The sequence below is a fragment of the Typha latifolia genome, chromosome 3 (assembly GCF_019914945.1).
Source record: "Typha latifolia isolate L0001 chromosome 3, TyphaL0001v2, whole genome shotgun sequence".
Classification (NCBI taxonomy): Eukaryota; Viridiplantae; Streptophyta; class Magnoliopsida; order Poales; family Typhaceae; genus Typha; species Typha latifolia.
In genome coordinates this window covers 12180316-12203895 of record NC_133088.1, presented here as the reverse complement: position 1 = coordinate 12203895, position 23580 = coordinate 12180316, and the positions used below count along the sequence as shown (strand labels likewise).

The 23580-nt window shown below is 37.7% G+C and overlaps 2 protein-coding genes across 2 annotated transcripts in view; both read left to right on the top strand.

Annotated features, from left to right (window-relative positions):
• Positions 1 to 17718, top strand: part of LOC140783614 (pullulanase 1, chloroplastic) — a 74171-nt gene extending 56453 nt beyond the window's left edge. Inside the window, exons 23-28 of the mRNA XM_073130555.1 lie at positions 10810 to 10898; positions 11083 to 11160; positions 14195 to 14333; positions 16793 to 16902; positions 16993 to 17092; positions 17198 to 17718. Coding sequence (XP_072986656.1) covers positions 10810 to 10898; positions 11083 to 11160; positions 14195 to 14333; positions 16793 to 16902; positions 16993 to 17092; positions 17198 to 17314 — 633 coding nt within the window. The 3' untranslated portion in view covers positions 17315 to 17718. The remainder of the gene's footprint in view (positions 1 to 10809; positions 10899 to 11082; positions 11161 to 14194; positions 14334 to 16792; positions 16903 to 16992; positions 17093 to 17197) is intronic.
• A 3841-nt stretch (positions 17719 to 21559) lies between these two features.
• LOC140784389 (aquaporin TIP1-1-like) lies at positions 21560 to 23090 on the top strand. The gene is made up of 2 exons (XM_073131775.1): positions 21560 to 21872; positions 22244 to 23090. The coding sequence occupies exons 1-2, from the start codon at positions 21740 to 21742 to the stop codon at positions 22861 to 22863; spliced, it is 753 nt and encodes a 250-aa protein (XP_072987876.1). The 5' UTR covers positions 21560 to 21739; the 3' UTR covers positions 22864 to 23090.
• The last annotated feature ends 490 nt before the right edge of the window (positions 23091 to 23580 follow it).

The window sequence follows — 23580 nt, the reverse complement described above, 5'->3', positions numbered from 1 at the left end:
GTTAATGCGACCTACATGCCTTTGACAGGCTGCATCGCTACTTAGCAAGTCGGCCAGTGCACCGCCCCACCACGGCCGCCACCAAGGCACCGCCATAACCGCTTTTCAAACCCTATTAATTCGACTAGCAACTGGTCCTTGATTTATGCCTCTCACTTTTCTTGAATGACACTCTTCTCTAAAAGTTGTTTCTACTCCCTATTTCATGATAGTTCCTTTGACCTTCCATTCAAGTATACCAAGGCACATTCTCTATGGTTTTTATTGGAGTTATTATAGTTATATTTTATTAATTATTTAGATATATAGTGACTTTGTATAAATAAAGCTAAAGGCCCCTTCTTTTAAATCAAGCAATACTTTTTTCACCAAAACCTCTCCTCTATTCCTCTCTTCTCAAACTGATTTTAGGATAAGGCTTGTATTGTTTCAAGCAAGGATGGTTGTGTCGATCAACATGAGTGCATGCCAGCCCATGCCAGTCTAACACAAGTCGCATAAGGTTCAAAATAGATTGTATTGATCCAAGTTATAGTAAATCTAAAATATTCTATGAGGCTTTTTTTATCATGTGACATACATGATAAATCATGTGGAGCCTATTTTTTCAACTTTTTTTTATTTCTATTAATCAACATTAGTCATTTCCATCATGACCTAGATAATCACAAAGCAGAATTTACTATAAGTAGAAGAAAGAAAATGAACAATCTCAAGCTCAACATAATTACAGTCAAATAAGAGAAGGACTAGAGTCTATAGGTAGCAAGACGTTAGGAGATGTGCGCTCACAAGATAATGGGTTTATCATCATCATTACCATCATATCAATGACACCCACCAGAGCCACATGTTCATATTTGTATAAAGACTATATGAGACGTTAATACAATCAATAGATGAGTTTTGAAGAGTTCAACAATATTTAACACAATATTCTCGCGTTATTCTTGTGCTAGAAATGAAGTCATTGATCATCCCAATCTTTCTACATTTAACTAGATATTAGTTTTAATTATTAAATTATTATCAATTAATGTTATATATTCAATCATTAATATTAGTTTTAATGAATATATTCAATCATATTATGTGTTGAATAATATTTATATTTGACTATTACTATATCTTTAATTAAATAGATATTTAAAAAAGTAATCTAAAGATAAAAGACTGCAATGTAAGTTGTAATATATATATTCAAATCAAAAACTAAAGATTGATGTGCCGAAGACCCAAAAATATCATTAAATATTATAAAGTTTTTATTAAAAATATGTTAAAAGTGTGCGAGTGGCACATAAGGGCATGTCGGTTGGTGGTGGCATGGTACGGTACATGCCTTCAAACGACCATCGTTGGTTTCATGGTATCAGAGCATCCCAATCTCTAAGAACTTTTGCTTCTATTGGATTGATTTTTTTTCGCCTTCAGCAAATAACCCTCTTCCATAGAGAATCTCCTTCATTGGATGTCCCCTTTCCATTGAGGATCTTATTGGCGCTTCACTGAACAAGCCCTCATGCTTCACAAATCCCCTCCCAACCCCGGCAACAGCCTCATCTGCAAGGGTCCTCTTCATTGAGGCTGAATCCAACGCTGGTAAGGCTCTCCTCTGCCGCCACTGCTGCTGACGTGCTCCCGTTTGAAGACCTTGATGGCTTGAGCAAGCGCTTCATGGGCGACTCCTTTGGTTGGGTGTATACCTTCTCCTCTGCCGGTGACGTCGTCTTTAAGCCCTTGCATCGCATGAACCACCATTTGTGAGCTCGCTTCCACTCTGTGATTGATCGATTTGAAATGAGAGAAAGATCCTCCAACCAAAGTTGTTTTCTTTTGCCCTTCTTGCCTTCAAGCCACTTCTGCTGCAGAACGATGTCATCGGCATTGCTGCAAGCTTCTTAATTCTGTTTTGCCATCTGTCTTCTTTCGGTTGATCGCAACCCATCATCTATACCTTCTAGGTTTGGCCGCCACTCTCTTTCAGCCAGTCCCAACCCATCTTCACGCCACCCTTCACTAGTGAAGCCGAGTTCTTACCATAGTCCACCGTCAGTTGCTTGACAAGAATAGATCCAGGCCTAAGCCAGTGTCTCCACCAATGCCCCTGCTCACAATCTGTTTGATGAAATGCCTTAGTGAGAAACCTTTCCCTGCTCATTAAATGTTCGAGGAAAGGCCTAAATAAGAAACTTTTGAATTGCCCTCAGGTTTTTGATAAACTGTTAATCTTTCAACGTCTCATGCTCTGGTCGCTTGTTAGAGCATGTCCTTGGTTGGCTTTCTACTTGTCACTCAAAGCGATTAGATCACATAGGCCTCTTCTATCGAGTAGTCCTTGGTGGGCAATGTCTCATCGGGCACATTGACGGTACTTTTGCGAGTGTGCTCCCCCTCACATAGTCATCTAGGCCACTACTGTGGCTTCTACTAAGTCTGAAATACCCCAAACCATTCCATCAGAAATTCCTCCCCTGAGTATGCTAAGTGGGTTCTACGTGACATAGAGGTCTACATCTGTCTCAAATCCCAACCCATGTTCTTTCTTCCTTCTTGGAAGGAGGAAGAGGAAGAGGAAGGAAAGATGTTCGCTAGTGACACCGTCAGCATTTACATGCCCGACACCAACACCGTCCTTACAGTCCTGACAACCCATAGTGGAGGAAAAACACCTCCAAGCGGCCGACGGGTAGGGGTGGCAATCGGGTCAAGTTAAGCGGGTTTGGGTCGGGTCAGATTTAGGTCAAGTCAATCTTACTCTAACATGAACACGACCCGATTAATAAACGGGTTGCATTTAGTAAACACAAACATGATCCGATTATTAAACGGGTAACACGACATGACCCATTTAACCCGTTTAATAAACGAGTCATGTTAACACGACATTTTAACACCACCGCCTAACCCGTTTAATAAACAAGTCGTGTTAACACGGCCCATCTAACCCATTTAGTATTATTATATAAAATTTAATATTTATTGATTCAAACAAAATAATCTCTTTTTATTTGAAAAAATATACAATTCTAAATATTCAACCATAAATTCAATTCAACACAAATCTATATACTAATTCAACTACCAGCATTCAACATTAAGTAAATTAATTTAGATACTAATTTTAATTTCAACTTACAACTGACAAATCTAACAATCTCATGGCAATTATAACATAATTTCAAGTTCATAATATATTACAAACTGCAAATAGTTTAAAAAAAAGCAAATAATAGCATTGGGCCCTCCATTTTATTATCCAAAGATCACAACCCTATCAGAAAAAAACAAAAACAAAAGAGAATGTTACATCTTCTATTACAAACTGCCAGTAGTTGTAATCTCATGACAATTACAATATAATTTCAAGTTCATAATATATTACAAACTGCAAATAGCTTAAAAAAAAGCAAATAATAGTATTGAGCCCTCCATTTTACTATTCAAAGATCATGACCCTGTCAAAAAATAAATAAAAACAAAAGAGAATGTTAACTAAGATAGAGAATATAGAGAGATAAATAAAGCATCTGTTATACATGATAAATCAAGTGGAATAGAAGATAACAAAGAAATTAGGATGTATGTTTCCCTATTTATTATAATAAAGCATCTATCATTTCAAAACTGTCACTGCAAAATAACTATTATACATTATAAATAAAGCTCCTTCAACAAATCAAGTGGAATAAAGCATCTATTATTTCCTAACTGTCACTGCAAAATAAATAACTATGCACAAGACTCCCTAGTTATTTCTGGATCTATGTATACTAATATTGAAAGCATGCACTTAAAAATGGCATCAGAAACTAGTATTTACATTAGGCTGCATGATTTTCTTCTATTTTCAACAAGAAAAACTTTCCTATTTATTATTCTAGCAACTCTATTACTATGTTGATTGTTATATGTAAAAACTCAAAAACTTACATCCAAAAATTTTGCTGGCCATTTTATTTCAAAAGAACCTTGTCACGAACCGAAATAGGAAGTATAACCGGCCATACACCTCAATATGTTTGAGATACACGAAGTCTTATTAATACTTCCTAAGTGTACAGTGGCAAAAATAAATAAACGAAGAAGAACTGCTTTATTAAATTTAAACTAATTGTAATAATTATAAAACAATGTCATTGTTTTTGAGTCTCTAAACGTAATAAATTTAACTTCTAATCTAAACCATAAAATCCAAAAGAGCGGAAAAGTAAATAGGTGGATCCTAAGTGGAGGTGGAGTCCGGGTACGTCTCGCTCAGTCGCCACACTGATTATTACCTGAGATAGATAAATAAATAAATAAATAAATAAAAGAAATCCATGAGCCAACAACTATAGCTCAGTGAGTGGAATCCACTCGAAAACCAAATAAATTCTAAATTTTATTAATGTTGAATAAAAAACTAAATAAGATCTGCAGATAAGATTTAAAAGTATGGTCCTCCCTATGGGTGTAGTCACTGCTAAACATGATTCCATAATCTCAGGTGCAATAGGTAATAAGGAAAGAAAATCAAGTGAACCAAAAGAATGAGAGGCTCCTGAGTCAAAAAGGACTTTTGCTGGTATGGAAGAAATAGATAATGTACCTTGCACTACGGATGGCGAGTGCTCAGCTTCTTCCTGGGTCAAGGTATAAATTCTTCCTTTATTCTCTGGCCTCGCTCCTGGGTTTCCGCTACTGTGCTGGAGGCCTATTGTTCGCTGTGCCAGACTGGGACGGTCGATGCTGTTGATCCTGCTAAGAAGTCAGACGCCATCCCCCACGTGGTGCTCTGCAATCTCTCGCTAAGTGGCCGGGTCTCCCACAGTTGTAACAGCTTTGTGGTACTCCATTGCACCCAACACTAGACGAATGTGAGCGTCTGCACCTCGTACAATTTTTAGGCTGACTCTGTTTGGGACCTCCCCTAGAAGGGTTTGGTCCACTCCCGACCCTCAAGGGCTGTCCAAACGACTGACCACCTCCTCTGTTTTGCTCCTGGAACCTCCTCGGCTTCTTCTGTGGATGCTGCTGTTCTCGTTCTTGGCGAAGCTCCCCAATGTTTCTTTCGGCAAGGAGTGCCTTAGACACCATTTCTGGAAGTGTCTGACACTGAAATAATGATATCCTATCTCTAATGGCTGGCCGCAACTTACCCTCGAAGAAGCTAACTTTCTCTTCCTCGCTAGCTGCTATATGTGGAACAAATCGCAACAGCTCGGTGAACCTCGCCTCAAAGTCCACTACAGACATGTCTCCCTGTCTCAGCTCAAAGAACTCATCATGTTTCTTCTTCTTTAAGGCCCGAGGGTAGTACTTTTCAAAGAAAATCTTCTTAAAATTTCCCCAAGTCAGCTCCTTCTCTCGTCCAATGTACTAGCGCTCAATCATCTGCCACCAATGCTCTGCCCGATCCTCAAACATATAGGTCGTCAAAGCAACCTTTTGATCCTCTGAACAATCCAATACTCGCAATATCTTCTCGATTCGCAGCAGCCATGCCTCCGCTTCAATCGGATCAGTGGTCCCTCTAAAGGCAGGCGGAGATGCCTTTAAAAATTGTTCAAACACTGTACCCCTATCTAGACTAAGGGGCCTTGACTCTGATGGAGCCGGAGTCTGCGATGACTGTCCTCCAACGGCCTGAAGAAGGGTCTGTAGCACCGATACCACAGTATGAGTAGCAGGAACTGGGGCAGGAGTGGGGATCTGGGCAGGGGTAGGAGCAGTTTCTGATCCCAAACCAGGAATAGCAGTAGGTGCAAGAGCTGGCGCTTGAGTAGGAGCCGGCTCTTGCTCCCTACTCCGGTCAGGAGATAAACTCTGGGCCGCAGCTCCCTGTCGACGACGACGCGTATACATATTGTCCCTTCAAGATTTATAATGAGATAAGAATAATTTTACTGAATATAATAAAAATTTCATAACGAACCTGAGCTGATGCCACCGGACCTCCACAAAACTCTAAGGGTGATTTAGGATAACACAAATTTAGGCTCTGATACCAACATTGTCACGACCCAAAATAGGAATCATGACCGGCCATGTATCTCAATATGCTTGAGATGCACGAAGCCTTATTAATACTCTCTACGTGTACGATGGCAAAATAAATAAATAAATAAGAATGTGCTATATTAAATTTTATAACTAATTGCAATAAAAATATAAAACAATGTTAATGTTTTTGAGTATCTAAACTAAATAAATAAAATGTCTAATCTAAAGCATAAAATCAAAAGAGCGGAAAGAGTGAATCCTAAGTGGAGGTGGAGTCCGAGTACATCTCGCTCAGTCGCCCCGCTGACTATTACCTGAAATAAATAAACAAATACAAAAAAAACAAAAGAACCCGTGAGCCAACAACTATAGCTCAGTGAGTGGAATCCACTCACTAACCTAATAAATTTTAATTCATATTAATGTTGAATAAATTAAACTAAAAGCAACAATATCCATCACAATATGCAATAGGCATGCTCTCTGAATAATAACAATGATAACAATAGAGAGAGATGTTACTACTTGTAACCTTGCATATTTTCAACATATTAACATCTTTTAATATTTATACTGTCATATGTCTCAATGGGTCTAGACCCTGTGGATCCACATCAACTAGAAGTCACCTCGAGATGACACTCGGAATTTTTCTTCATAGCTGATCTGGTTAGGGTAATCAGAGGGTATCACCCTGTGATTAACATACTCTATCTTTTCCTCTAACCGTTGAGAGAAGTTAGAGTCACCTAGGAAATTTTTTCATTTATCCTAGAACTGTTCCCTAACCCCGCCAGAGTCACCTAAGAAAGTCACCGCAGTGATCTAATTTAGGACTTTCCCCTGGACTTCCAGATAGACTTGAGTCACCACGGAAAATCATAAACGATTTATACCGAGACTGTTCTCTAAGTCGTATCAATACTAGTTTCATTTTTCTTTTCACAAATTTCAATATTTGCACGAAGTATGGTGATGCACTGAATATAATAATTAAATGCACACAGAAAAATAAAACAATTAAATTTTCGCACGTACGGATGAAATAAATAGATTTGCACACAGAAATTACAACAATTTAATTTTTACAAATAAGGGTGAAACAAATAATTTGCACACAGAAAATTTACATGGTCTGACAAAAATACGAAATACAATAAAATAAATATGTGAGTGAACCCACTTACCTGAGTCTAGGCAAGACAACCGAAACCTCAAATCTCTAGCTCACGTACTAGAATTCACCACCTTAAATAATAAATAATATTCAAATTTTTAATTTGAATAATAACAATATTTTTAAAATTTAAAAACCAAAAATAACTAAAATGGGTTTAAAAATTACCCATTGTATTGGGCTGGGTTGCTAGCCCAGCCCAATCCAAAAGACATCAACTAAATCGGATTGGGCCGAGGCCCACCAATTAATTGAATTGGCTCGGAGCCAATCCGCGGCCCACCAACTTAAGTGGTTCGGTTTGGGTTTGTGGATCCGAAATCCAAACCCGAACCCAACCCGACTTAAGACGAAAAGGTGGTTGGCTCGGGTTTCACCCGAGCCCAGCCAACCCTTTTCTTCCCCCCTCGCGACCGACGCGAGAAGATGACTGAGGGAGAGGGTGACCGCCGGCGACCCCTTCACCACCACCTTCAACCTCTCCTCTCCCTCTCACCCTCCCTCTGTCGTCCTCACGAGGTGGAGGAGGACACATCACCGTCGGCCGACGCGGAATCCAACGCCGATCAGAGCCACAAGGGCCCCGTAGAAGACATCTCCAACACCAGGCTCGGAGCACGGAGCCTCCGGTGACGATGCGGTTGCGACTCGAAGCCGCCGGCCGGCCAAATTTGCCGACGAGGCCGAAATTCGCAAATTAGGTATTTCAGATTTACCTATTTAATTTTAAATTAAACTAGAGGGATAAGAGAGGGCTCACCGGGGAGGAGTATGGTGGTTCCAATTTCCTCCGGCGACGCTCCGGCTGGCCAATTCCACGACGACGACTCCGACGGTGAGGAAGAAGCGAAAGAAGGGAGGAAGGAGAGAGAGAAGAGGGTTGGGGGTTGAAGAGAGAGAGGATTAGGGCTAATTTATAGATTAGAAGATGATTAAATCTAATCCGATTCGGATTAGATGAAATCCCCCCTTATCAGCCTCGACGCGTGCTGGAGAGGGAGAGGGGAGGGGCTGCACGTGCAGGGCACGTGCACCCTCCTCTCTCAACCCCCCCTTTTTTTTTTTTAATTCTAGTTTTGACAACCTCATCCATCAACTGACAAATATAATCTGCATTTTTAAAATGAGCAGTAGCATCCACAGACTTCAAAAATATTGTCCCTATGCCAGAGTACACTAAGAAATTAATTATATTTTTTTTGTTTTGTGTACTCCACTTATCACACATTAGTGTACAACCAAATTCATCCCAATACCGTTTAAATGTCTCAATATAAGTATGAAGTTCATCTATCTCTGAGTCAAGATATTTAGTAGCAATATCATTTGAACTAGGAGGGGGAACACCAGGCCCTACTGATTGTATAGCATCCACCATAGTGTGATAGTAAGGGCTATCAGCTACATTGAAAGGAATATGGTTGTAGAAGAAAAATTTAGAGATAGCTCTACCAATGTGTTTCTTTGCATTTTTAATTCCTTTGAGAGCTGTCTTGATTGAAGTCTGTGTACAACCCTTTTTTTTCTGAAGATATGTATCCATTAGTCCAATATTTTCAGACTCTGCTGTAACACCAGGAGTCCTATGGATAGAACTACTGCCCCCATATTCTCTCTCTCCTCGTATATTAACTGATCTAGATCTCTGAAAGTTACCACCAGTGCTTCTTCTCATCTCTTCCTCTTCTCTATGCATATTTCTGCTCTCTTTTATTGCCCTCCTCATCTGTCTCTCCTTCTCATCCTCCTCACTTTGCTCACTGCTATTATCATCAATCTGTATAGGATTATGCATCAATTCTTTACGAATCATTAACTCTCTTTGTTGTGCAGATTGTTTATCCTTCTTTTTGTCAATTAAATGAGCCAACATCTGCTTTCTAACTTCCAAATACACTTGAGTGCAAGCTGCTACATTTCCTTATCTTTCAGCTAAATGTTCTTTCAAACGGCTGACACCACCACTCATTTCCTTTCCACACTAGTTGCATTTAACGCGCTTTTTATCTTGCCCAATAGTGCTACAATGTTGCCACCCAATGTCGGTATCAAATGACTTCTCTTTTGGAGCCATTGATATTTTAGCTCTGCAAGACTGCAACTAAAAAACATAAACAAAAATTAAAATAAAATATAAAATAATTTAAAATTTAAGAGGCATAATTGCATAAGCAGCACCAAGTGTTGCTGCAGCAGAGAAGCTGCTTCTGCTGCTGTGCTGAGAAGCAGCAGCAGTAGTCTGCTGCTGCTCTGCTGCAGTGCTGCAGCAACTGCTGCATTGCTGCAGCTGCTATACAAGGGGAAAAAAAAAACTGAAAAAAAAACTTACCGAAGGTCGTCGGAGAACATCGCCGGAGGTCGAGGTCACCGGAGAGACGGAGATCTACTCACTACTCAGTCACCCGTGAGAAAGAGAGTAAGAGATCCGTGAGAAAGAAAGAAAGAAAGAAAGAAAGAAAAGAGAAGAAAAGAGAGAAAAAGAGAGAGAGAAAAGGGAGAGAGGCAGGGGGGATGGGGACATTGAAGTCAATGTGCACCACTGCTCAAGAGTACCGAGATGGCATTATTTCTCCCCATTGCATTAGCATTGAGTAGATTGCTAACTTATTCACGAAGTCTCTTCCTTTCTACGCTTTCAGCATCTAGTTAACAAATTCTCGATTTATAATCCATCTTGAGTTTGAAGGGTAGTAGAGTTATTTGTCATATTTTATTCGCTTATTTAGATACATTGTGATCTTGTATAAGTATGACTAAGGCCCTCTCTTTCAAATCAAGCAATACATTTTTCACCAAATCCTCTCCTCTCTCTCTTTTCCCTGAACTTATTGAGTTAGGGGCTTAGGGCTTATATTGTTTCAGTTCCATATTCTCACTAGCCACTTGTCTGCACTTTTCAGCTCTTAATGCAAAAGTAACTGCTTAAGTCTGCATTTAATACGGTTTGCATCTTCCAATGTGAGCCTGTGAACTGAGACGACTGACAACTTTTTGGGTAGAATAAATCTGGCTTTCATTTGGACTATGATGAAGACCAAAAAGAGGATATTATTTATGCCTAACTTTTAGTATATTACTCGTCTAGCTTCGTTGGTGCATATTCAAATAGTTACCTTTTGATTGAGGTGCAGTTTTTCTTGATAGCCATATTTATTTGTTAGAACTGTGCTTTACTGTACTATACATGAAAGGTATGCCTGTCACTATTACACCACCACAGTTGGAATTCTACACCCCTTCTGGAAGCTCTACAATCATTGTCCAAGTGTGATTTAGTCCACATTGAAATTATTGGAGAAATCAACACATAATAATTTATCAACTTCAAGCATCACTATGCTGTAATTTGTATCTGAAGTAACAGAAAATTAGAACTACTCTTTGAGGAAAAGTACTTTGAAGTATGCAAAGTTGTTGAGCAATTTATGCTATGTGGTGAGTTTAGAACATAAAGCCCAAAAGATCATTTATAGAGATGTTGATTTTTAACCATCTAAGCTTCCTAGTGCTTAAGCTGCCTTGACCAATTGCTTATCAATATCTACAATTTGATTGTTTAATCTTGTATAGAATCATTATAGAGGTTTCTTTGATAAGAAACAGGTTAATATAATCACAAAAATAATGTTTGTCTTCCATCTCCTTAGGGAATACCATTCTTCCATGCTGGTGATGAGATATTGCGGTCAAAATCACTTGATCGTGACTCATATAACTCTGGTGATTGGTTTAACAGGTTAGTTTTACCTTAAACCAGTAATATCATTTCTACAAGAATGTAGTACTTTTGGGCCAACCATAAATTTTTTTTCCTTTTCTGTGTTTTATCATGATATAAGTAAAAGGTGAGAAAGCAAATTTCTAATATTCATACCATTTCCTTTTATTATAATCTCATGTGGTTTTATCTGTTTGAAAAGGCTTGACTTCAGTTATGAATCAAATAATTGGGGTGTTGGACTTCCTCCCAGAGAAAAGAATGAAAGAAGCTGGCCTCTGTATGTTTTTCAATTAGGTGTTGTTACGATATCATGTTGATGCTCTTATTTCTCTTAATTTTCTTTCTTATTTCTTTCTATTTCATCTTTCTCTGTTTCTGAGTTGCTCCACTTTACTTTAGTATACCAAAAGAAAATTGTTTGCTTTTATTATTGTTAACTCCCCAATTACTCTTGATCCTTCAATTGTTCGAAAACAGCAGTTTTGAATCCTTTATATTTCGACAGTATCCTTACATATGGGTTTGAGACATTTTACTAGATCCAAGATATGGATTTTGAATTAATAGGCAGAGGTTTGATATTTAGTTGACAGACGAGCCTAGTTGAATTTTGCACTTAGGACTTATGCTTCAATACCATGTTAATTCACCAATTACTCTTAAAGCTTAAGCTATTAGATACGATAATTTTAAATGCATTATATTCTACCAGTTATCTTTAGACAAGGCTATGAATTATTTTGCTAATTAGTGCAGCAAACCTTGTTATATGTATATCAAAAGTACATACCTTATATGTGTGTTTTCTGGCCTGGATGACAAACAATGTCAAATCTAGTTGGCAATAGATTTCAACACTTTTTGACTATTGAATGCATCATGGATTGCCCTGCTGAGCATGCCGATCAGCGGTAATTGACACTCCTAGTGACACTGACATGGCAACTGTCACGACTCGAAATAGGAATCATGACCGGCCATACATCTCAATATGCTTAAGACACACGAAACCTTATTAGTACTTTCTACGTGTACGATGGCAAAATAAATAAATAAAATGAAGATCTGCTTTATTAAATTTAAACTAATTGTAATAAACATAAAACAATGTTAATGTTCTATAGTTTCTAAACGAAATAAATAAAACTTCTAATCTAAAGTATAAAATCCAAAAGAGCGAAAAAGTAACTAGGTGATCCTAAGTGGAGGTGGAGTCCGGGTACATTTCACTCAGTCGCCCCGCTGACTATTACCTGAGAAAGATAAATAAATACAAAAAAAAGAATCCATGAGCCAACAACTATAGCTCAGTGAGTGGACTCCACTCGAAAACCAAATAAATTTTTAATCATAATAATGCTGAATAAAATTTAACTAAAAGCAACAATATCCATAACAATATGCAATAGGCATGCTCTTTAAATAATAACAATGATAACAATAGAGAGTCACAACTTGAAACTTTGCACGGTTTCAACATATTAACATCTTTTTAATATTTATACTGTCATATGTCTCAATGGGTCTAAACCTTGTGGATCCACATTAACTAGAAGTCACCTCGAGATGACGCTCGGGACTTTTCTTCATAGCTGATCCGGTTAGGGTCATCAGATGGTATCACTATGTGATCAACACACTCTGTCTTTTGCACTAACCGTTGAGAGAAGTTAGAGTCATCTAGAAAATTTCTCATTCATCCTAGGACTGTTCCCTAACTCCGCCAAAGTCACCAAAAAAAGTCATCACAGTGATCTGATTTAGGACTTTCCCTTAGACTTCCAGATAGACTTGAGTCACCACGAAAAATCGCAAGCGATTTATACCTGGATTGTTCTCTAAGTCGTACCAATACTAGTCTCATTTTTCTTTTCACAATTTTTAATATTTGCACAAAGTATGGTGATGCACTGAGTATAATGATTAAATGCACACAAAAAATATAACAATTAAATTTTTGCATGACAGATGAAATAAATAGATTTGCACACAGAAATTATAATAATTAAATTTTTGCACGTAAGGGTGAAATAAATAATTTGCACAAAGAAAATTTACATGGTCTGACAAAGGTACGAAATATAATAAAATAAATATGTGAGTATACCCACTCACCTGTGTCTAAGCAAGACAACTGAATCTCAAATCCCTAGCTCACGTGCTAAAAATCATCACATTTAATAATAAATAACAATAACATTTTTTAATTAAAAAAATATTTTAAAAAAATTCTACAATTTAACTCAAAAATTAATAATTTTGAGTCAAATAAGCCCAAATCAGTTGGGCTGGGCTGCAGTTGGCCCGCAACCCACCCAACTAATACCTAAATGGATTGGGCCCAAGGCCCAATCCAATTAACCAATGGAACCGGGTCAGGTTCCTTGAATTCGGATCCAACCCGACCCGAATCCAAAAATTAAAAGGGAGAAGACCCCTAAGTCTGTCTTCTCCAAGCCGAAAAAAGAGAGAGAGAGAGAGAGAAAAAAAAAAATAGGGAGAGAAAAATAGAGAGTCCATCGGCGACCGCCGACGGTCGCTAGCCAACCCCTAAGCTCCCCCCCACAATCGTCACAATCGTGGCCACAGTAACCACACGAGGCGGAGGAGAAGAAGTTGCCGACGACAACCACCACACCCAACTCACGGTCAACGGTGATTAGAGGCACGAGGGCTCTCCCAAAGGCAACCATGGCGCAAGGCCAACGGCTTGGAGCCCTTGAGCATGAGCAGCAACAGCCCGAAGCCGCCGGCCGTCGTGAGTTGCCGGTGAAGCCGAAATCCCACAAATTTAGGTATTTTCGTTTTACCTTATTAAACTGAAATTAAATTCGAGGGGTGGGAGAGGGCTTACCAAGGAGTCACGTGGTGGTCTCCGATGGCTCCGGCGGCGCTCCGGCAGGCCGATTCCACGGCGTGACTCTGACAGTGAGGAAGAAGAAAGCGAAAGAGGGGAGGAAGAAGAGAGAGAGAAAGAGGCTGAGGTGATTAAGCAAAGAGAGAGGATTAGAGTTTTAATTTATAGGTTAAAAGATCAAATCTAAATTAGATTCGAATTTAGTAAGATAATTGCGACTGCCTGTCGCATGCCGGAGAGGGAGAGCAGAGGGGCTGCACGTGCAGAGCACGTGCACCCTCCTCTCTCAACCCCTAAATTTTATTTTTTATTTTTTATTTTTTTTTGTTCTTACAGCAACCCTTGCTTGCTGATTTAGGGATAACATTTTTTGGATCCTGCCGATGTATATACATGCATCTATATTTACTTACATTTATGTTGTGTGCTAGAATTAATTTATTGCCCACTTCAGGATTAGACCACGACTAGCAAATCCATCCTTCAAGCCTAAGAAGCTTCACATGCTTGCTGCACTTGATAATTTTGTTGACCTTTTGAAGATCAGATATTCGTCGCCACTTTTCCGTCTACGGACAGCAAATGACATCCAGGTATCATGTTTTTAGTTCCTGCAGGTTAGATTGCAGAAATTTATTTGAAGAGAAAAGAATTCTAATAAGATTAGAGAGAGTTTTCAACTGTTATTTACTAATTCAAGTTACCGGTGCAGAAAGCCTTAAATATATATATATATATATATATATTATTTTATTGTAATCTTCAGTTCACTATGAATTACTCGATTAGCATGAATTGCATGGTATGCAAATCAATTGCACTCATGAATAGCTTACTGAATATTTAAATAGGTTTAGCTCTTTCTGACAACGTCCAATTTCATTTTCAAATCTTATATTGTAGTTGGCTAACTATCGTTTCACAAATATATCTATTCTTTATTCTAATAGTGAAATCTAGATCGATTTTTAACTCGTGTTTTGAACCAAATCTGAAACGATCCGCTCGTAAAAAAATTATAAAAATTTACTGGATGATAGCCTCACAAGTTAGGGTTCTTTTGGCTCTGATTTTAGTGGATTTGGAGTTTGGTGCAAGAAGTTATAACCAAAATGGTGAGGAAAGATTAGAATTGGGCTGAAACAGATTATCTGATGTTGTGGTTGTCGTCAGAGGGTGACGGACGACAGTGGGATGGTGGAGGACAGCCGTAAGGGTGGGTTGCTCATGGAGAAATATGGTGTCTGGGATTTGAAAACTTAGAAGAATTCTAGGGTTAAGATCTACTCCTATAAAAATAAAGATTAATAAAATAACTAAACTCAATATTCATTTTATACATACTAAATAACCCATGACCTTTCATATTTATAGGAGTCATAGCAAATCAGATTCAATTCGTCCTATTGGGCTTACATCCGTTTTAATTTAAAATTAAAAACAATAAGCAAATATAACCGTGACTAGACTTGACTCAACTAATTCGGCCTATGTGGATGGTCATAACATCATGCTTAATTAATTACATCTCTATTAAGTAAGACTAAATAGATAGTATAATTTGTTGAGTTTGAAGTTTATATTATACTTTTTTATAATTCCAGAGCCTACATATAAGTTGAACAATAGAGTTAGCCCTCTCTAATATATAAGGCACTTAGGCTCACAATCTCTAATAATTAGATTGGACAATTGAGCAAAACTACCATAGAAATGGGCTGAATCCAATCACAATGCACACTAACACAATTTGTCCTCACGAAATACCCTCGTTAAAATTCTTCCTACGCCTATGTGGGGATTTGAAACCCCAACCTCTTGATAGGGATGTCAGGCCTTTAGTCTATTTCGTGCTAATATGTTGTTTAAGCTCATCGAGGAAATATATCCTTTAGTGCCTTCTTTTAGACATGTTCAAGTACTTAAATAGTTGAATATCGTTTTTTGCTCTGATATAAGATGTTTAAATTTTCTAATGTTAGAATGAGTCAAAGCCCTAAATTACGGCGAGTTGGTCTACCGACCAACTCGCCGTAATGTTTTTACGGGAAATCCCTTTATTATCTGAATTTTCTTTAATCAGGAATTTAGCATCAATTTATAGAGGGTTGATGTTAGGTTGAGTAGTTAACAGCCAGTCATTAAACATGTCAGTTATTTTGGACCCTTCTCATATTAGAGCTGTTCTCTAATTGCCCCATATCGTCGAGAAAAGGCTTGGGTGATAATGATGATGATAATAATAATCATGAGATGTTGATAATGATGTAGATGATTCAATTGAGTAACTGTGCACGATGTAAAGAAGTAGAATGTTAGGATAGTGTAGTTGATACTTGTATGATATTGATATTTTATGCAATTGACCCCCAAATAGCTGTGACAGAAGTGTTGTTCTTGCTGCAATCATATTATACGAACTATGAAGTATGGCAGAAAGATCCAAAGGTTTTATCACATTAAAGAAAAAGAAACATCATAAATTGAGAAGGGCATGAATTAAATGGTAACTGATGATACCTCCAATATTTCATCCATTTCCATTCACATTGCTTTTCTGAATCTCCAGTTGAACTATTTTTCCCCTTCATAAGATTGCGGTAGTAGACATGATATATCTACTTATTTGAGACGATATTCTCACTCCATTTTTCAACTCTTAACTTTCTTGAATATTGATTCAATGCGCCAGGCTGCCAGCTTATATGGCAAAATTTTATCTGTCGATAAGATTCATTGTCTTTACACATCAATCATCTATATTTTTGGTTCAATGTGCCAGGCTGCCGCTTATATAGGAAAATCTTATCTGTTGATAAGATTCATCATTTTTACACATCAATCATCTATATTTTTTAAAGAGATTTTTAGCCTACTTTGTGAGACCTTAGTTTTCTTTCACTTGGTTCACCTTATTCCTTTTGTGTCCGCGCACACACTGTGCTGTAAATTTTGTGCAGCAAATTATAACTTCTAGCTGGAAGAAAGCATATGTTGTTATGTCATGCAAAATACTTAATACCTGCATTTTGTTTCTCCCATCTTATATTAGGAAAGGGTGCGCTTTCATAATACAGGACCCTCATGGGTCCCAGGAGCTATTGTTATGAGCATTGAAGATGGGCATGATGGAAAACCTGCCATGACTCAACTAGATCCAACGTGAGTGGTGTAAATTTGCTTTCATTTTCCTCAGTTACTGTGGCATCTAGTTGCAATTAGACACAATTTAACTATTACCTTTTACTGCAGCTACTCCTATATTGTAGTTGTCTTCAATGCATCCCCGTCTGAAGTATCCATAGAAACTCCTGCACTGATGTGGAGAGCACTTGAATTGCATCCTGTGCAGGTAAAAGATCATGTTTTAGTAGCCCTGTCTCTGTCTTTGCATTATTATCTTTTTCCCAATTAAGTATCATTAAAATTGTATACTGATGGGAGTGAACTGATGCAGTTGAAATCGGCAGATGAAGTAGTTAAGAAATCAACATATCTGGCTGCCTGTGGACGCTTTACTGTTCCCCCAAGAACAACAGCAGTTTTTGTTGAAGCTCGAGGCATTTCAGCATAGGGCTAAAAACTTTATATGTGATCTCCAGAAAATTCAGGCATCTGAGCACAGTGAGGCAAAAAAGAGTTTATTAGGTCTTCAACTCATTATGTAGTGGAACCAAGCCACCAAGGGTATGGAGCAGAAGTCATTAAAGTAGATCAGGCGTTAAAACAGACATTTCCCAAACCTATCACTCATATCAAGAACATTATATGGAATTTTTGATAGTATTATAAAAGGTCTACAATAATTAATAAACATAATTATGAAACCAGGATAAGGTTTGAGATATTCTGGTGACACTCAAGACTGCCCTAATGATATTTGTCAGTACACTTCACATGATGGTTGGATGATTGTGTATAATGCCATAGTTCTGCAGTTTAGATATACTCAGTACAACCAGTGGCATAAGTTCTTAAGTTGGGAGCTCCATTATTGGATTTAATTTAACAATAATATCGAATACAATATCAACTGTCAAGAAAAGAAGGGAGACGTCCATCATGCTCAGAGGACCCTTCTGATTGAGACACGAGAAATCAACAATTTGTGTCAAAATTATATTTTACAATTGCAACATCCCATTAAAACTGTCGATTAGATAGATTGCAATTTCAATTTATTCATCATCAGTTAAATCACCCTCTTATAATGCATCAATATGCTTTTCATTAATGGTTTCAAATGATTTGTAAACCCAAATTATGTTATATAATATATGGCTAGTTTGTTCACCTTTAATAATGATAGTTGCAATAGCTGAATCAATAGATTGCCTAACTTTATTAATACGAAGGATTTCATGACTTATGTCAGTAACTTTAGTAGTACTAGACTCCAAATAATTCAATAAGGCCTTCATAACTTGGTTGACTAGAGCCTCCGTTAATTAGTTGACTAGGTTCTTCCTTGAATATTTATGTAACATCATACTGCAGCAAATCATTAATATTATACAATGGAACTTCAATTAGTGTATCACTATGATTGTCTTTTTTGTAAATAATCAGTGTACCCATAATATAGACTTCCAACATACCCTAGTATTATTCTGTAATATTAAGCATAGTATTAGCATCGCCATCGTCATTAATTCTAATGAACTCTAATTTTCCTCCTTGAAAAACTCCATTACATACTAATTTTTTATACTATAATACTCTACTCATTTTACTAACTTTTGAAAACTTTTCGGCCAATCCATTGTAACTACAATTTGTATCAACTTTAACAAAAAAATTTGACATGCCGTCCAGTTAATTGTACCATCTTATAATTGTATAATATTGCTATCCCAAATACATATAATTGATATAAACTTCTGAGCCATCTTCAAAAAAAGAATATATATATTAATTAATATAATTTGTTTAGAAAATTTCACAAAGTTAATATAATCAGAAGTAAAGTTAGTCAAAATTAACGGTCCAAATTCCATCAAAATTTTCAGTTAATTGAGTAAATGTAAAGTTACTAGAATAACTGAAATTTACTAAAACTATTACCCACATTCCATCAAAATTAACTGAAATTATTACTCAAATTCCTATTAATAGAATAACTGAGATAATGAAAGAGGATGATGATGCCTCTGCTACCTAGAATCATGAATACAATAATGACCTGAAACGAAGAGAAAAAGAAAATATTTAGGTGACATTTTGAACAGTTAAGCTGAAGGATTCAAACAGGTGTATAGCAAAAAGGTAATCACAACTTCTTATTTGTTTGGTTGGATTAGTCTGAATTTGAAAACCTAGCCTCATATATTTAGATTGACATTGAAATGATTCAGGTAGAAGTAGGCAGAACCCTCCTTAAAAGGCATGCCAGTGGCAAACTAATATTCACTAATTGGAGACCGTTAACTAAATAACTATCTTGAATTCATAGAGAAGCATATAAAGTGAAAAAAAAAGTTAAAATACAAGCTCGGGAATTAACTCAAACACATTGTAACTACTTATTACCAAAATTGTAACGACTGAGATAATCACCAATTTTCAAGTGGTGATGATGCCTCTGCTAGCTAGGGTTTCTGAACGAGGAGAAGAAGAATGTGGATTTGTGCTCGAGGAGAGAAGCAGCATGTTGTTAGAGGGAAAGACAAGAAGAAGGAAGGAAGAAGATGGATCGTTGTGTTAGGGTTGGCTAGGTTAGAAGAAGAGGGTCAGCGGTTTTAAGTTGTAAGACGCTAATGAGTTTAATATTTTAGACTTAAGTGGCCTTAGACGCTATCAATTCAGCATTTCTTATTGTAATACTAACTCTAATTAGGCCACAAACTAACTCCTCGTTGGTTCAAGAAAACCTGGTAAAAATATTTAAGTAAGAAAGTGAGGCATGGAATTTTCATTAACCTACAAAAGTAGGATTAGGGAAATTTGGTTCCTATAAATAAATACTTAACTCTTCATTGTTTTATTCTTCAATGAGAACACCGAACTTGTGGACGCTAAACTCATGAGTTTTTTATTTAGTGCTATAGTAAATAGACCCATTTAGTAATAAATTTGAAAAATAATTTATTTTGGTAAATAAAATTTGAAACATGGATAGTTTGGTGAAAACTCTTTTTGCCCCAGATTTAGATTACCTTCTAACTGATGAACCGCAATCAAGCCAACCAATAATAGGATCATGATGGCACTCATGGGGAGAGAAATAGAGCTCTATTCTAATCATGGATCTCAGAATCCTATACTATATGTATCACTCGTGACTCACGAAACCCCTCAAGCTCTTTACAATAGAACTTAATTAAAACTCATAATAGAGTAGACTCTTCTATATAAAAGAATTAGTTTTAAATACATTTTATCTTTTGTACTTATGTCTAAAATTATTTTACCTCCCATTTAATTTAAAAAATCTCAAACTAATTTCTGTACTTAGGACTAAAATGATATCGTTAGATTTTCTATCTAAATTAACAGCGCGTAGCCAAATAACTAAAATAATTCGTCAGTTTGTTAAGCAAAATCAACAGGGTTTTGATCTAGTTTTTCTCACTTCATCTTCTTTCCTAACTAGGGTTTTTGAGAAAGGGAAGAGGCCAAGGGTGGAAAAGAAAGCAAGAGAAGAAAATAGGGTATCAAATATAAGAGAAAGAAAGGCTTATATAAAAGGGGAAAATATTTTTGTCTATAAAAAAACTAAAAAAAAGAGAGAAGTGAGCTCGTCATTCAGTTTTTAAAATTATTTAGATGCGCCACGTTAATTTAGATAGAAAATCTAACGGTATTACTTTAGTCGTAAATAACTAGTTTGAGATTTTTTTGAAGTACAGAAATAAAATAATTTTGAGCATAAGTACAAAGAGATAAAATATATTTAACTCAAAAAATTAATTAATTACACCTAAACCCCTTGTATACTCTTATTTTTCACATAAACTCTCTTATTTATTTTAACTTTAATCCTCTAAACTATTTAGTAATAGAAAACATAGAATGACTATCTAACCCTCAACCATTTTCTTCCTCAAAAATAATATTAAGATAGTCCTCAAAGAGGCTAAACTTAATTACGTAATTCTTTTAACAATAACATCTAACACTTTGGAGGTTTTACATATTAGAAGGGGTTAATATTTCACGAGACATAAATAAGAGACGGTGTAATTATCTTTTAAAAATAAAATAGAGAGAAAATTATATATACTTGTGGAGCCGTTACAGCCGTAGCCGTGGCATATAACCACGTGCCTCTGCACGTGCGGATAGCCCTCACCATAAGGGACCCATGACACTCATGTTATGCTATCCACTTGGTCAACATATCCAAGAATTAAACAAATAATTTCTAAGATTAGGATTAGCATATAATATCCACTTATCCATGTTTCAACGGGTAATTAATTAGTGCAAATACGTGAGCAACACTTGCTTCATTATAGGTATTTATATGCATAGATTGATCCAGTGCAGTCCTCCACTTGTCCTCACTTATGAGATTATTATTAGTTTGATTTGGCCCAAAACTACCAAATAATTAAATTGGCAGTTTGCAAAGCATCCGAGTGAATTAAAAGAGAGGGAATTGGAATTGATCTATAAAATATATTTCCTAATTAAATTATAACAAAGTCGTAAATAATAACATTAATCCACGTCACCATGCACAATCCACCAGCCATGTCCCCAATTCAGCCAGCAGACGTGGCGCAAAGACAGCTCTTTGGCATGAGATGCTGAGCTGTCATTTCTAGATCATCTCTCTCTCTCTCTAATTTGTTTGAAGAAGAAGAAGAATTCTCCCACGAATCATCACGTAGCTCACAAGAACATGTCGTGGTTACCGGTAACCGGCCACGTCCGGTTGACGATGGCCTTCTCTCGAGTATAAATAGAAGGAAGTATCCATCCTCCACCCACACCACTCAAGTGTATATTTTCTCCTCTCCTCCATCTTAATTTCTTGAAACTAAGAAGAAAAAAAATGCCGGCTAGTAGGATCGCGATCGGAACCCCGAATGAAGCGATTCAGCCGAGCGCCCTCAAGGCGGCGCTCTCTGAGTTCATCTGCACCTTCCTCTTTATCTTCGCCGGCCAGGGCTCCGTCATGGCCTACAGTACGTACTCTTTTAATTGCATCTCCTCCTTATTCCCACCAAAGAAACAAATTAATTGCATATCATGTTAGCTCCTCAGCTACTCTAAAATTTTACAGTCTTCATTTGTTTTCATTACTTTTACGTGATTAATGTTATCTTATTTTAGATGAAAGAAGGAGATAAAAGTTCGAGGTGTAAGTAATTGGAGTTGAGAAATATTAGATAGTTTATGAGGTCGAAATATCAGAATAATAAATGAGGAGTCTATGACTATAGTTTAGGGGTTTATGTGCAACTAATCCTTTGTTTCGGATATACTTAGTGTGTGTGTGTGTGTGTGTATTTTCTAGCAAAACTTGATCTTGACATCATATGATTTCAACTGGCAGGCAAGTTGACAGCCGGCGGGCCGTCGACGCCGACCGGCCTGATCGCCGCGGCAATTGCATACTCCTTCGCGCTCGTCGTCGCTGTATCCGTCGGCGCGAACAACTCCGGCGGCCACGTCAATCCGGCCGTGACCTTCGGCGCCTTCGTCGGCGGCAACATCACCCTCATCCGCGGCCTCCTCTACTGGATCGCGCAGCTCCTCGGCTCCGTCGTCGCCTGCTTCCTGCTCCGCGTGGCCACCGGCGGCCAGGCCACCGGGACCTTCGGGCTGGCCGGAGTTGGATCCTGGAACGCAGTCGTGCTGGAAATCGTCATGACCTTTGGATTGGTGTACGCCGTCTACGCCACGGCGGTTGACCCCAAGAAGGGTAGTTTGGGAACGATTGCACCGTTGGTGATCGGGCTCATCGTGGGTGCGAATATCTTGGCCGGCGGGGCCTTCGATGGGGCCGCGATGAACCCGGCCGTGGCTTTTGGGCCCGCGTTCGTGAGCTGGTCGTGGTCCCACCACTGGGTCTACTGGGTCGGCCCGCTCATTGGTGGGGGCCTCGCGGGTGTGATTTACGATGTGTTCTTTATCTGCAACTCCCATGAGCAGCTCCCCACCACCGATTATTAATTATAAGAGAGGGAGGAGGAGGACTCTCTTATGATTTGTTTTGATGTACCTTTGATTTGATTTTGCTCATCTCTTTGGCTTTCTATCGGTTGACTTGGGTTTTTATTTTAATTTCTCTTTTTCATTATCCTTTGGGTAATAAGGAGATGGGTGATGGTGTGGTCTTTGTTAAGAGTGTTGAGATGCTCATTTTGTTGATTGCAATGACCAATTGATCATGCACTTTACCTTTGTGTTCCTCCTTGTGATTGTTATTGAAGTCTTTTATTGAATGAGGAGAACATAATCTTTTCGCTACAACCCCTTTCATCTATGCACCAGCTAAACCCAGGATTTATCTCCACCAGCATGATTGCATCAAGACATCCGTTGGTGTTGTGATTTTTCTGTTTAAGAGCTCAATGTAGTTACAAAGACATTTGTTCACATTGCATCACTACAAGATAGAGGTGCTCAGTTGTTATAAACTAAATCTGGACTAATCTAGATGTAAAAAAATTATAATATTTTTATAGAAATTAAGAATTCACAGATATGATGGCTCTGGTTTCACATGATTTCAAAGTCCGAGTGAAAAGATAAAATCAAAACGGTGAAAAGATGTTAGAACTGGACAAATTGATAATTATTTAATATTGCGGGCGACCGTTGGAGGGTAGCAGATGGCCAAGGGTGGTAATGGACAGCTGTAAGGTTGGGTGGCTCATGGAATAGATA